At 38.1% G+C, this 12,497-nt stretch overlaps 1 protein-coding gene and 1 long non-coding RNA gene across 2 annotated transcripts; one reads left to right on the forward strand and one right to left on the reverse strand.

The window, feature by feature from the left end:
- Positions 1–8,651: 8,651 nt before the first annotated feature.
- LOC149233047 (cyclin-U1-1-like) lies at positions 8,652–10,643 on the forward strand. The gene is made up of 2 exons (XM_089379661.1): positions 8,652–9,201; positions 9,969–10,643. The coding sequence occupies exons 1-2, from the start codon at positions 8,792–8,794 to the stop codon at positions 10,282–10,284; spliced, it is 726 nt and encodes a 241-aa protein (XP_089235787.1). The 5' UTR covers positions 8,652–8,791; the 3' UTR covers positions 10,285–10,643.
- A 371-nt stretch (positions 10,644–11,014) lies between these two features.
- On the reverse strand, positions 11,015–12,162 carry LOC149233048 (uncharacterized). Its single transcript, XR_016248201.1, has 2 exons — positions 11,303–12,162; positions 11,015–11,200 (listed from the first exon to the last, which is right to left on the reverse strand). It is a non-coding gene; the product is annotated as an uncharacterized LOC149233048 (long non-coding RNA).
- Positions 12,163–12,497: the final 335 nt, after the last annotated feature.

Here is a 12,497-nt window from a genome sequence, read left to right on the forward strand (position 1 = left end):
TAAACCACTAACTTCTGCGACTTCTGCTGTTTCATCTTCATCTTGATCAATTTCTATGCCCTGAAACTCTTCAACCATAGTAAAAAATTCTTTAATCTATTGATCATCTTCAAAAACTTGCCAATATTTAACATTATCACGAACAAAAGGTTTGTGCCTCATTTCTACCTCATATCTTAGTTTTGGATAATAGGAGGTCTGAAGGTACCATCAGCCACAACCAATGAATTTGCTAATTTGTTCCCATCCCTTGGAATAAATTGAATGTTAAAAACTTCGAAAAAGTTTTCAACCAAATCCAATACTTCATTTCTATATGCCCTAAGCCTAGGGTGTTTTGTCTGACAGTGATTTTTTATTTGTTTTATAATCAGATATGAATCTCCAAAAGCAGAAATTGACTTAGTTCCCATCTGTTTCGCTGTTTGCAGAGCAATAATCAAAGACTCATATTCCGCCACATTGTTTGTTGCTTCGAACTCCAATTTAAAGGAAAAAAGGGAACATATTACCTCCAGGTGAAATTATAAGGAAACCGGCACCTATTCCTTCCTTGGAATAGGCTCCATCAAAGAAGCATTTCCACACTCCTTCAGTTTGCAGCTCTGTAATTACATTGGCTGAAGTAAGCTGCGTCCGATTATCTTCAACCAACTCCGCATTATCATGCAACATGAAGCAAGCAAAGCTATCTTTCTCCTAGCTATATACAGGTGAATTACTTGCTCCATTTTTTGTAATTGTTTTTACAAATCTAGTTTCTCTGTACAATCTCCTCTCTTCCCCACCAAAAGTCGGTATAATAGCATATGTAAAATCTAGTTTCAGAACACCACCCAATTTAGCCCCCCATGACCTAGATAGTAGCATTCCAATTCTAGCAGGGATATCTTCTACTACTACATCCATGACCAAGCTTCTAGCTGGAATCTAGGCTAGTGACACTACCAGATCCTTAATGACCCCCAGACACTTGACTTTGTTTGAATCAAAAGAGTACAGGTCTCTATAGGGTTTGGTAACTTGTAGATTTAGTTCCTTCATCACTGACAATGGCATAAGGTTGTGTGAAGCTTCTAAATCAAACATACAATTATGCAGGAGGAAATCATGGATCAATAAGGAAATATAAAAAGGAGGTGTTGAAGGATCTACTTCCTCTACATGTGGACCAAAAACCACTACTGGTTTATCTTCCTGTAGATTTAAAATGTCATTTATATTCATATTTTCTTTTAAATTAATAAACTCAACAATCTCCCTTTGATAAACTGGTGTTTTTGCTAATTCTGTAAGGGGAACTTGAATTCTAACCTTTTCCAACTCTTTAGTAAGACTAAACAAATGACCCTGTTTAGCATTCTTTTCATTTTCATCTTCACCTTTCTTCATGACTGAAATTACTTGGGGAATTGAAACAAGTTTCTCCAAAGGAATTTTTCCACTTTGGTCTTGAGAAGACTCACCTTGAAGTATTTGTGTCTTGCCATTTGCATTCTGTTGTTGCTTTCCTTTATTTACTTGTTTTGCAGGCTGAGATTCTTGTGGAGTCGCCTTTGATGAGGACGCTGCAACTTGCAACTCACTTTCATTTTCTTGACTTCTTGATCTCTTCCTTGACCTTATATCATATTTCTTATGTAGTTTTGCCTGCATAAAATCAAAGAATTGCTTCCAATATTCATCAATTTTATTTTCATCATAAATGGCATCTGTTTCGGCATATTCATACTCTTCTCCTTCAACACCAAGTTCATCTTCATCTACTGCATATAACGTAGAAATTTGATCTTCATGATCCCCATGGTGCTCTAGTACTTCACCACGATCTACCTCTATATACAATGGTGCTTGAATCTGATCTTGTTCTTTTCTCTCCTTTTGCAAGATTTGCAAAGGTTGTCTTCTGTATTGGGGATTAAAGTTCTTATTATATTGTGTTTGCCTCTGAGAATTCTTATTTTCCAACTCTAACTTAATCAATTTATCTGACAAAGTTTTAATTACATTACTCATATCCTCTAATGTTTGACTTTGAGAGGATTCTATCTTTGCCTTTCCCTTGTCTTGGATAGGTTGTGTCTCTGGTGCTTTGCCTGCAACCACCAGATTTGCTTCTATCTCTAATGCATATGTTTGGATCTGATCAAGGGTTGGGGATCTTCTTTCCCTTAATGTGAATCCAAAATTTGACTCAAAAGCCCCTGCAAAAGTTATTTTTGCACCAGCAGGAGGGGGCTTAATCTCCACTGGAAGACTATTGTACAATTTATTAAATCTTCTAACAAATTCAACTACAGTTTCATCAGATTTCTTCTTTATAGCATTAAACTCTGTTAGTGAATACCCATGGTCTCTTTTTTCTCCCCATCTCTGGGTGAATAGGCGTTCCATCTCTTCCCAAGAAGGAATAGAGTTATTAGGAAGCCCTTTAAACCATTTTCTTGCTTCTCCATCCAAGGATTGAACAAAAAGTCTTAGAACAACATCTAGATGTTCAACATTTAAGTTTTCTGCAAAATTACAAAATACTGATACATGATCCTTTGTTGTTTGTTCATCTTCCCTTGTAAAACGAGGAAGAAACTTGAGGTATTCTTGTGGCATTTGATTCAAGGGTTGCGATAGTTGAAGAGGTGCATACCTATTCATCAAGAATGTAGGCGCTGCCATATTTGCTCCCAAATTTATTGAACCTTGATTACTAACAGATGTGGAACTTGACTGAGGGGTAAATCAAGTGTGTAGAGGTGGTAATGTAGTTATAGGTTCAGGTTGATAAATTATAGCAGATAATGGAAAAGTAATAGACTCTAAAGACTGCTCTTGACAGTTGGGTTCTTGAAATGAAGATGATGAAAAAAGTGACTCTTGATCAGATGAATGTTTGGGTGAGTTGTTTCCTGATGCAGGCAGTGTAGGAATCGGTGTAAGTGGTGTTTTAGACCTTCCAACCTTCTTAGAAAAAAGCCCTTTCAGGATCTGAAAGGGCTTGAACCTTCTATTGTGAGGTGTCTGATCTTGTATGGGGTCTTCTTGGAGCCAGAGTTATTGCTTTTATCCAAAACAACAAAAAATTCCTCCTCACTGAACAACCAAAGGAAACTATTGAAAACCCAGGGAAAAGTGTTCTTGTCTTTTCTCCTCGGCAACGATGCCAATTAATGCTATACCTTAAGAAACCAATTTCTTGGCTATGTAGAAATTATGCTTAAGACATTAATAATTTATTATGCTTGTCACTTATATCTTTGTTCAATTCCTTATTTGAAGAGTCTGAAGGACTTGACCTCAAATTCTCAATATTTAGATGACTTAGAAAGTTTCAAAATGCCATGTGATGCTGAATATGAATCGATGAGAAGAATATGTAAGGAAATCACAGACAATATGCTATGTTTAACAAGAACTATTCTCCGTAATTTAGAGGAAACATATGAAAGGAGGTTTTAAATATGGGAGCACCTTTAAGGATTTTAACTTCATTTACATCAACAAATAAAAGACCCGCTGCTTCATTACCATATTTAAAGAGATGAATAAACAGAAATGATACAAAATTGAGAAATAACAAAATCGTACCTAGCATGTATGGAAACTCTTGACTCTTTTATTAATCATCTATCTATCAAGTACCAAATAGCATTGTCTCTAGGTTCTTCAAAATTCGAACCCCTTCTCTCTAAATTTTCCTTTTTTATACATTATGAGACAGTTGGTAGTCACCAAAACTGTCAAACTACTTAACTATTTCCCTGACTGTCTAAAGTAAAAAATTATTACATAATATTACACAGAGGGTAAAAGACACCTCATTCTAAAGAACATAAAATAACAGAAAGTAACGGAAATTAGAAGATGATGGCCGTTCTCTGTTTGAATATGTATCTTGAGCCTTAACGGAGCAGTGGATGAAGGGCAGAAGGCTTTGGGAGCACCGTAGGGGTAAAGAATGTATGGGAGCCACAATGAGGTTGAACCCCCGCGGTGATTTTTGGCCACACAATTTGGTTAATCGTGCTAACGTCATGGTCAACTGCAGAGGTCGAGCTTTGATTAACCTTCGTGCTCATTGCTTCCCCGTAACACACCTTAAAGTACTTATTAGGCTATCGTTTAATCGCGCTTCTTGAACCTGCACGACATTTAAACGATGGGTCGGGCCCATGGAACTTAAAAGAATTAACACTCTAGTTCATAAACTTGTCGCGTCCGCCTTTTCAACACACCTTTGACTCCCATACACACCCGATAGGACATAAAAACCGTATTTAATGATTTATCGTGTCCGACTTTAAAGACAGAACCCAATGACTTTCCGACCTGATATTCAAACCCGTTAGGAAATAAAAACTGCCATTAATGATTTATCGGGTCCTATTAAAAGATGGAACTTGATTACTTTCCAACCTGATATTCTGACCCGATATCTGTCGGATCCCGTCTCTTTCAATGGACGGCTGAGATTGGCCCAGACTTCAACGAATTTAAACTGTGTTTGATACATAGTGGTGTCCGAACTTCGAAATAAACCCATTCTAGTTAACTATGCAATTGTTGTTGGATCTGTGGCCTGTTGATCGAACGACCAAGATCTTCTCGTGGGTTTATCACTTTCAAAACCATTGACAATATAAAATCAACCATTTCTTTCATATTTTTTGATTTTTCTTTCATTTTGTAATAAAACTGAAATAACAATGGATAATGGATGCTACAACATATTGTATGACTGGAACTTACACTTCTTAATATAACAAAGCCAACATGTTTCATGCATATGTTGTATTGTATTTCAGCTATCTTGTTTACTCTAAATGATATATGTATATGTTTGCTTATGCATGCATGCGTAGCTATTTTCTGTATATGTATGTATGAATCTTACTTAAATGTGTTGTTGGTTTAACCATCACTTTGGATTGCCAATGCCAACATACTTGCCTTCCATGTTGCAATGCATCTTTGCTCTTGTGTTCCCTTATTAACTCCGTGCTTTCACAGGTTTCCAAGGGGCGCACTCACCTCACCCTCCATGTGTTAGAATCACTCATGAATTTTCCTTGACATACTGCATATGTCACACCCTTGCTACCAACAGGAACATCTTACGTGCCTCTGTACGAAACCACAGTCAAGGTTATACCGTACGACCCACTGCTGGGACTTCTACACCAAACGGTTTGAGGTCTAATTGGGACTTCTTACCGGGGAGATCCCTTGACATGTTGGTGGGTCCAGCACCGTCAACGCACCTCTGGATTCCTTTTTGAGGCACCGTCAACCCACCTTTGGATTCCTTTTTGAGGCACCGTCAAAACTAAGGACAAAACCCGAGAAATTTGTCTTCCAATCCCTGAAGGCTTCCCAATAGATGCAAAGTTTCCAATTTTTTTGCAAGATTTTTTGTAGTAGCCCTGGAGAGAAATGGGTTTGCTTTGAAAAGGAGAGATTTGAAAGCGAGGTAGATTCTTGGGCATTTAAAACTTGAGGAGAAACTACTTTACAAGGGATTTACGTCCAAAATTTAGAGTACAAATTCAAAGTTTTCATTGTTGTTGATTGGGGAGGCACTTGAATATTGTTAAAAATACTTTTGTTGCTTGCTAACCATACTTTCCAACAAATGAACATGGGCAAGGGTTCCCAAACTTATTTTAAAAAAAGGTTTTTGAATGAAACGACCTAAGTATTGGAAAGTCTAGGAAGAAAAGAGATATTGGAGCGAGCACGACCATATCGGTCAATTTGTTAATGGGGTGAGAGTTGTGATCCATACATTTTTGATATAGGGGCACTCCAAAAAAATGTGTTGGATAGATTTTTCATTGTTCTCACTTAATTGGCATTGAGAGGGGCCTTGGATTCCCCTCTTTTGAAGATTTTTTGTGCTCAAAATCATCTTGTGCATCAATAACCAACAAAAGGAATTAATCTTGGGAAGGTTGTTAGGATGCCAATTTTTTTCCCAACAAGGAGATTTTGGAGGAGAACCATGTAGAAAAAGAAAAGTATACCCATCCTGAACTATATACACTGAATTATTCCAACCTTGTTCATCAGACACATCATGGCTCTAAGGGGTGCATCTAGCAAGAGCATTATGAAGTCTCTGGGCAACATGGAGTAGGTTGTGGAGTATGAACTCAAAGTTCCAGTGACACCACTTTCCTCTGCCATCCCAAGAAGAGATATAAGCAAGGGAGAACTTCTTATTTGCAACAAGTACATTCTTGGGTGGCTTCAAGTCTCTGTCTGGTTCTAAAGGAGGATTATTCATAATTTTGTCTGCCCATATATTAATACTTTCTCCATTACCAAGCTTCCAAAAAATTCCTAATTTTATAAAGGGAGTTGAATTCACAAACAATCTCGAGACTGTAGATCCTCCTTGGAGATGGGGGAGCACAACTAGGCAGGAATTATGACCAGAAGGGAGGTATTTTAGCACAATACCATCTTCCATCATTCATCTTTTGGGGAGAGGAAACACCATATGAGTTTAGCTCCAATTGCTTTATTCATGAGCATTGGATCTTTGATACCGAGCACCCTGTGTTCTTTAATATGTTGAACAATGGCCCATTTTACTAGATGAAACTTTTTAGTGCTAGTTTTACCTCCTTTCCATAAGAATTTCTGAATTTCTTTAGCCATTAAAGAGAGGACGTTTTGAGAGGCCAAGGGCATAAAAAATTGGTAGAGGGGCATTCCCGAAGGAATAACCTTAATCAAGATTATACAACCAATGAGATTCATCAAACAAGCTCCCCATTGAGAGAAATTCGATTTCAATTTTGAAACTATACTTGCCCAAGCCTCCACAAAGTGTGATTTTAGGCATATAGAGATGCCAAGATATTTAAATTCTTTCCAAGTTTCCACATATTGAAATCCTAGAATCCTTGCAATCTGCATTTGTTTTCTGACACTAATATTCCAAGAATAGATATGTGATTTCCCAAAGTTTATCATGCCTCCTTAGACCTACAAAAAATGATCTAACAGTGACTTAAACCTTCTACCCATAATGGAAGAATCTCCTCCCATACATAAAGTGTTATTTGCAAATTGTGAATGATTTATGCTCTTGATTCCCCTTGCAAATTGAATTCCTGGAAGCCTTTCACTTCTTCTCTCATAATCTAATCTCCGACTTAGAGAAGAAGTGAAAGGCTTCTAGGAATTCAATTTGCAAGGGGAATTCCTTGACGCCTTTCACTTCTTCTCTTGTAATCTAATCTTCTGCTTAGAGAATATGCAACTATGACATATAAAAAAGAGGAGAAAGGGCAACCTTGCAAAGGCCCCTTAAAAGTTTGAAAAAGCACGAAGATCTTCCATTAACCAATGGCGAGATCCAAGGAGTTGAAATGCATAGAGATATCTAATGAATAAATTTGCTATCAAAACCAAGTTTTGACATTACCTTAAAAAGAAAGATGTGGCGCACTTGATCAAAGGCACTCACCGTATCCAACTTGATAACCATGACTTTATCACCCCCTGTCTTCGTTGGAATGTATTGCTTCTTGAGCCAAGATAATATTGTCAAAGATTTGCATTTGACAAACAAATCTTCCTTGGTTTCCCGAAACGATTTTTGAGAGGAGAAGCTTGAGCTTGCAACCAAAATCTTGGAAATGACTTTTTGAGATACACTGCAGAGTCAAATAAGCCTGGGTTGTGCAAATGACGACATATTAGACTATTTGGGAGCTAAGCGAGGAAGGAAGAGTTTATACCTCCTCATATGCAATTATGTTTAAAGGAGTAATCCACCATTCTACATAAGTCACATTTAATCACATCCTAGAAATATTGATAAAAATGGGTAGTAAGAAAAAGTATATTTTTGATCTCCTCCTCTATAATCTCCTTAAGTAGGGAATTGTTATTTTCTTGGGAAATTAATTATAGAACATGCTCCAACGTAATCTCCTCTGAGTCTACATTCGTGGGGTTCACCCCACTATATATAACTTGTGAAAAGGAGTAATCTTGTCCTGATGATGAACCACTCGAACATAATCCCCTATGAATCTACACTCGCGGAGTTCACCCCACTATATAGCTTACGAAAAAGAATAATCTTATTATTATGATGATGAACCACAGTGAATAATTCAAAATGCATCGACAAAATATTTATGATTTAATTATTACTAAAAATTTTCTCAATAACTTACCATATTGAATTGCGTCATGGTGCATCAATCCAAAATCATCAAGTGTTTTTAGTCCCTCTCACTATAATGTCTTTGATGTTATTGAGATCTCTTTGATGTTGTTCTTCTACGCTGGATTACGAGCTTGATTATGAAAGAATTTGGAATTTCTATCCCGTGCGTGACGATGAACCACACTGGTTGGTTCGAAACGCGTCGACAAAAGATTCGCTATGTGATTTTGCCGAAGATTATCTTACAATATTATGGATCACAGAAGTCTAAATTCCTCAATTAGTCATCTTCTTTTAAAGCAAATTGATAGGATTCAAAGCTGGCAAGTCTGTATTTCTCTATACTCACCCATCACCCGTCAGCATATCTCATCTGCCACGTGTCCGCTCGCAGACCTGTAACCCACCAACCATATCCTTTCAAGCGAGGCAATTGTCCAATGATTAGAGGCTGCTTTGCTGTGTCCGAAAACTTTCCCTTCCCCAAATTATTGTCCAAACGGCACACGGTCGCGCGATCGAATCTCAATCCAATCTTCGAGTGGTCGGGTTTTCAAGTCTCCTGCCGTCTCGATTTATGGCGATTCGTGCCTTAAGACTGCGGGCTTGATGCAATCCGGGATTCGCCGAGAGTGGGCGGCCACGGAGGACGGGGGACTCGGGGTCGAGGAGGAGGAGGAGGGATATGAATGCCCGTCCGAGTCGCAGCTGCCTCGAATCCTCTCCGTGCTCTCCTATACCCTCCAGCGTCTGGTCACACGGAATGACCAATTCGCTCTTCCCGCTAATGGAAAGAAGATAACGGTGTTCCACGGCGTACGCAGTCCGGCCATCACCATAGCCAAGTACCTGGAGCGGATTTACAAGTACACCAGCTGTAGCCCTTCCTGCTTCGTCGTAGGCTACGTCTACATCGATCGCCTTGTTCACAAGCAACCAGATTTCCCAGTCATTTCCCTCAATATCCATCGCCTGATCCTCACCAGCGTCATGATCGCCGCGAAGATGCTCGATGATGCGTAAGCCCTTACTGGCCTTGCCTTTAGGTTTTGCTGAAATTTGGTTCTCATCTTTTTATTTTTCTTTTCCCTGAAATTTCACTCAGGCGACCACGGATGGAGATTTCTTAGTATAATCTCAGGATAGATTCGCGAATCTTGGCTTTCCGCCTTGTTTTATTTCCGGAATTTCCGTCCTCGGTGGAAATTTAAAGAAACTCTGCTTTAATTTCACGATTTCTAGCCTTTTCCTTGTGTTAACCGCTCAAAATCCCGCCAGCCAGAGAAATTGATAATATCTCTAACTAATGTGACGAACTCCGACCTCCTCCTTCGTTTATCCCTTGCAATTTTGTCTGGCGGGGGATTTTAAAGAATCTCTGCTCACGAATTCGTCAATTATGGCTGTTGCCCTGTTTCTTCCCTTGAAATTCTATCCGCCGGGGAAATTTAAAGCATCTCTGTTTAAATTTCACGAATTCTGGTCTTTTTCTTCTTCAATAGCCTGAAATTCCATGACATTTTTAAGAAACGCTGTTTAATTTCATAAATTCTGTTTTGCTTTGTTTTTATCCCCTGAAATTCCGAACGCTGTGGAAGTTTGTTGAATTTTTGCTGAAATTTATATAATTATGGCCCTTTCCTTTTCTAATCCGCTTAAACTCCATCTGCTGGGGTGTGTCAAAGAATCTCTGCATACTTTTCATGAATTTTGGGTTTTGCATTGTTTTCTCGTCTGAGGCCGTGAATTTTAAAAAAACCTCTGCATTATTTGTTTTTTGTTTCAGGCACTATAATAATGCTTTCTATGCCAGAGTGGGTGGGATTAGCAATTCCGAGCTTAACCGGCTCGAAATCGACTTTCTCTTCCGTCTCGCATTCCGATTGAAGGTCACGGCTAAAGTATTCGAAAGCTATTGTTTGCACTTGGAGAAGGAAATGCTCGTAGGTGCCGCGGGACAGAGGATAGAGAGGACTCTACCTGGATTTCTTGGGGTTTCATCGGACTCCGATAGTGCCAAGCGCGAGGAGCCCAAGGTTACCCGCTGTGCTTCTGCGACAGCCATGGTGGTCGGACATCACCCTGATCCTCCCAGCCGGTGAATGTGAAGGCCGCTTATGGTGCAGGGGACATGCCTGCCTCTACCTAGCAGTTGTCAATAGTATTTGCTAATCAGGTACACATGGACTGACCCTAATCTTTTAGGGCAAGCATTCTCTACCCAGCAGTAATGCAAAATATGCTGGAATGTTCGCCGTTGGATTAAAAGTAAACATTGATATCCCAACGTTGAAATTCTATTACTGGGTGCTTATCACCGTTTTTAAAAATGTCTGCACATTTTTTCGTTTCTAAGAATGTCTGTACAGGGTGTTGCTTTGTGAAATAACTGAAAGTAACCGTCTGTATTCTTGTGGCGATTGAAATTAATGCGAAGACTGTAAAATTCTTTAAGAAGTAACACTATCAGCTTTTGCAGAAAACGTCTTTTACCATTGAATGGCCGATGGAGCATTTTGAAAAGTATCCTATAAATGTCGTGTCAATTAAATGGAATTCTCAGTTTTGATTTTTGGTTTTCGTCCATACCAGGAATCGTATTTGGATTTTAGAATTTTGATCATTACCATTAATTGATGGCGGCTTTGTAGTATATATATTTTTAGTGAAATTGGTTCTAAAGAATTTTGGGATGAGTGGGATGAAAATCATTGTTTTGCAATAGGTGTATTTTTATGGAAATTGGTTCCAATTTTTTTTTAAAGTTTTTGTGATAAGGAGGTTGAGGATGAATATATATTTTTTATGTCTCTCTTAATAATATAAGACGTAATTTTACTTAGTTTTGGAACTAAATTACTACTTTGCAGGGCATTGCTAATATTCCATCCTGTTCAAGTATTTGTTTTCTTCAAGAAAATTTGGTGAAGAACACTTGAGCACTTCCCTGCATTCTGCAGATGATACCTAGTGTATACTTGTTAGTGCTAATTATGATACTTATTAGGGATGTCAGTGCTAATTATGAGCACTTCCCTGCATTCTGCAGATGATACCTAGTGTATACTTGTTAGTGCTAATTATGATACTTATTAGGGATGTTAGTGTTAATTATGATACTTAATTATGATACTTATTAGGGATACTGGGTGAGGCAAGTAACAGAGATAGCTAACTTGGAAAATTTATCCCAAGATTTTTATATGAAACTCGAAACACTCAACCATTCAAGCTAGCTCACTAAACTAACAATAAAATTAATAAAATTTATTTATTTTTTTAAATAAAATTTATTAATCCTCATCAACATGCACCTCAAAGTTTGTAACTTCACAAATTTTGCACATAGTTGATAATAAAAAGTAAAATTTAAATTTGGATTTGAGAATTTCGTTATTATAAAAGATAACAAGAAGCACCGGATTTCCAAATTCATGAAATATTAATGGAAATATTTTCTCATACATTTTATTACACATTCTAATAATAACCATGTGGGTTCTAGCTTAAGTTGCCTCCATGCTTGGTGGATTTGTTTTTCATCCCCTTAATCAAACTTTGATCTTAGTCAACTATCTCACTTTTCAGACAACGCCTTACTCCAAGATACTGCTCTCTTTTTCTATTCAACTTCCCTAGGAACCATGTTCAAATCACTAGAATCAAGTTGACAATGTTATCCCTAGAAAGATGGGACACGGGATCTCGCCTAGACGGTTTAGAAGATTCTTTACTAACTCAGTGCAATCATTTAGATTAAGTCCATGTCAGAGGGTTTGTATTTATGCGCGCTTTAAGCTTCATAATTGTTGGTTGCGTGCATTGTGTAGTTTGCACTTGTGACACTCAGGGTTTGGTGCTGAGGTAATATGGCGCGGCATTGGCTTGATTTTGGCTTGGCGCAGTAACTTGGCACTTGGAAGGTGTGATACAGTTATTTCATGATCGTGGCAAACTTTAGTGCTAAGCGAATTAGCGTTGGAATTGCTGGTGCTTTGATCAGATTGTGTACCTTAAGAGATATCAAATATGGTGGATATTCCATGAAGGTTTTTAAGAAATATAGATTGTTTCATGTCTTTCTTATCTTGAATCAAATTTTTGACCGCCATTTTTGTTTGATCCTTCATTCCAACATAAATTAGTACTAGTTGATCTCCAATCATGAATCATTGTTGGCTGGAAGTTGAACCATCACGGATCTTTGTTGGGGACAAAAGTTGGAGTTCAATCAGACCAATGAACTGCCAACAAGATGTTCTTTTGGTGGATATATATGGGCCTAAATCATTGAGAAGCCTAGCAGATTCAAAAC

Source organism: Pinus tabuliformis, chromosome J (genome assembly GCF_031772625.1).
Source record: "Pinus tabuliformis cultivar Carrire ecotype Pingquan chromosome J, CPIR1, whole genome shotgun sequence".
NCBI lineage: Eukaryota > Viridiplantae > Streptophyta > Pinopsida > Pinales > Pinaceae > Pinus > Pinus tabuliformis.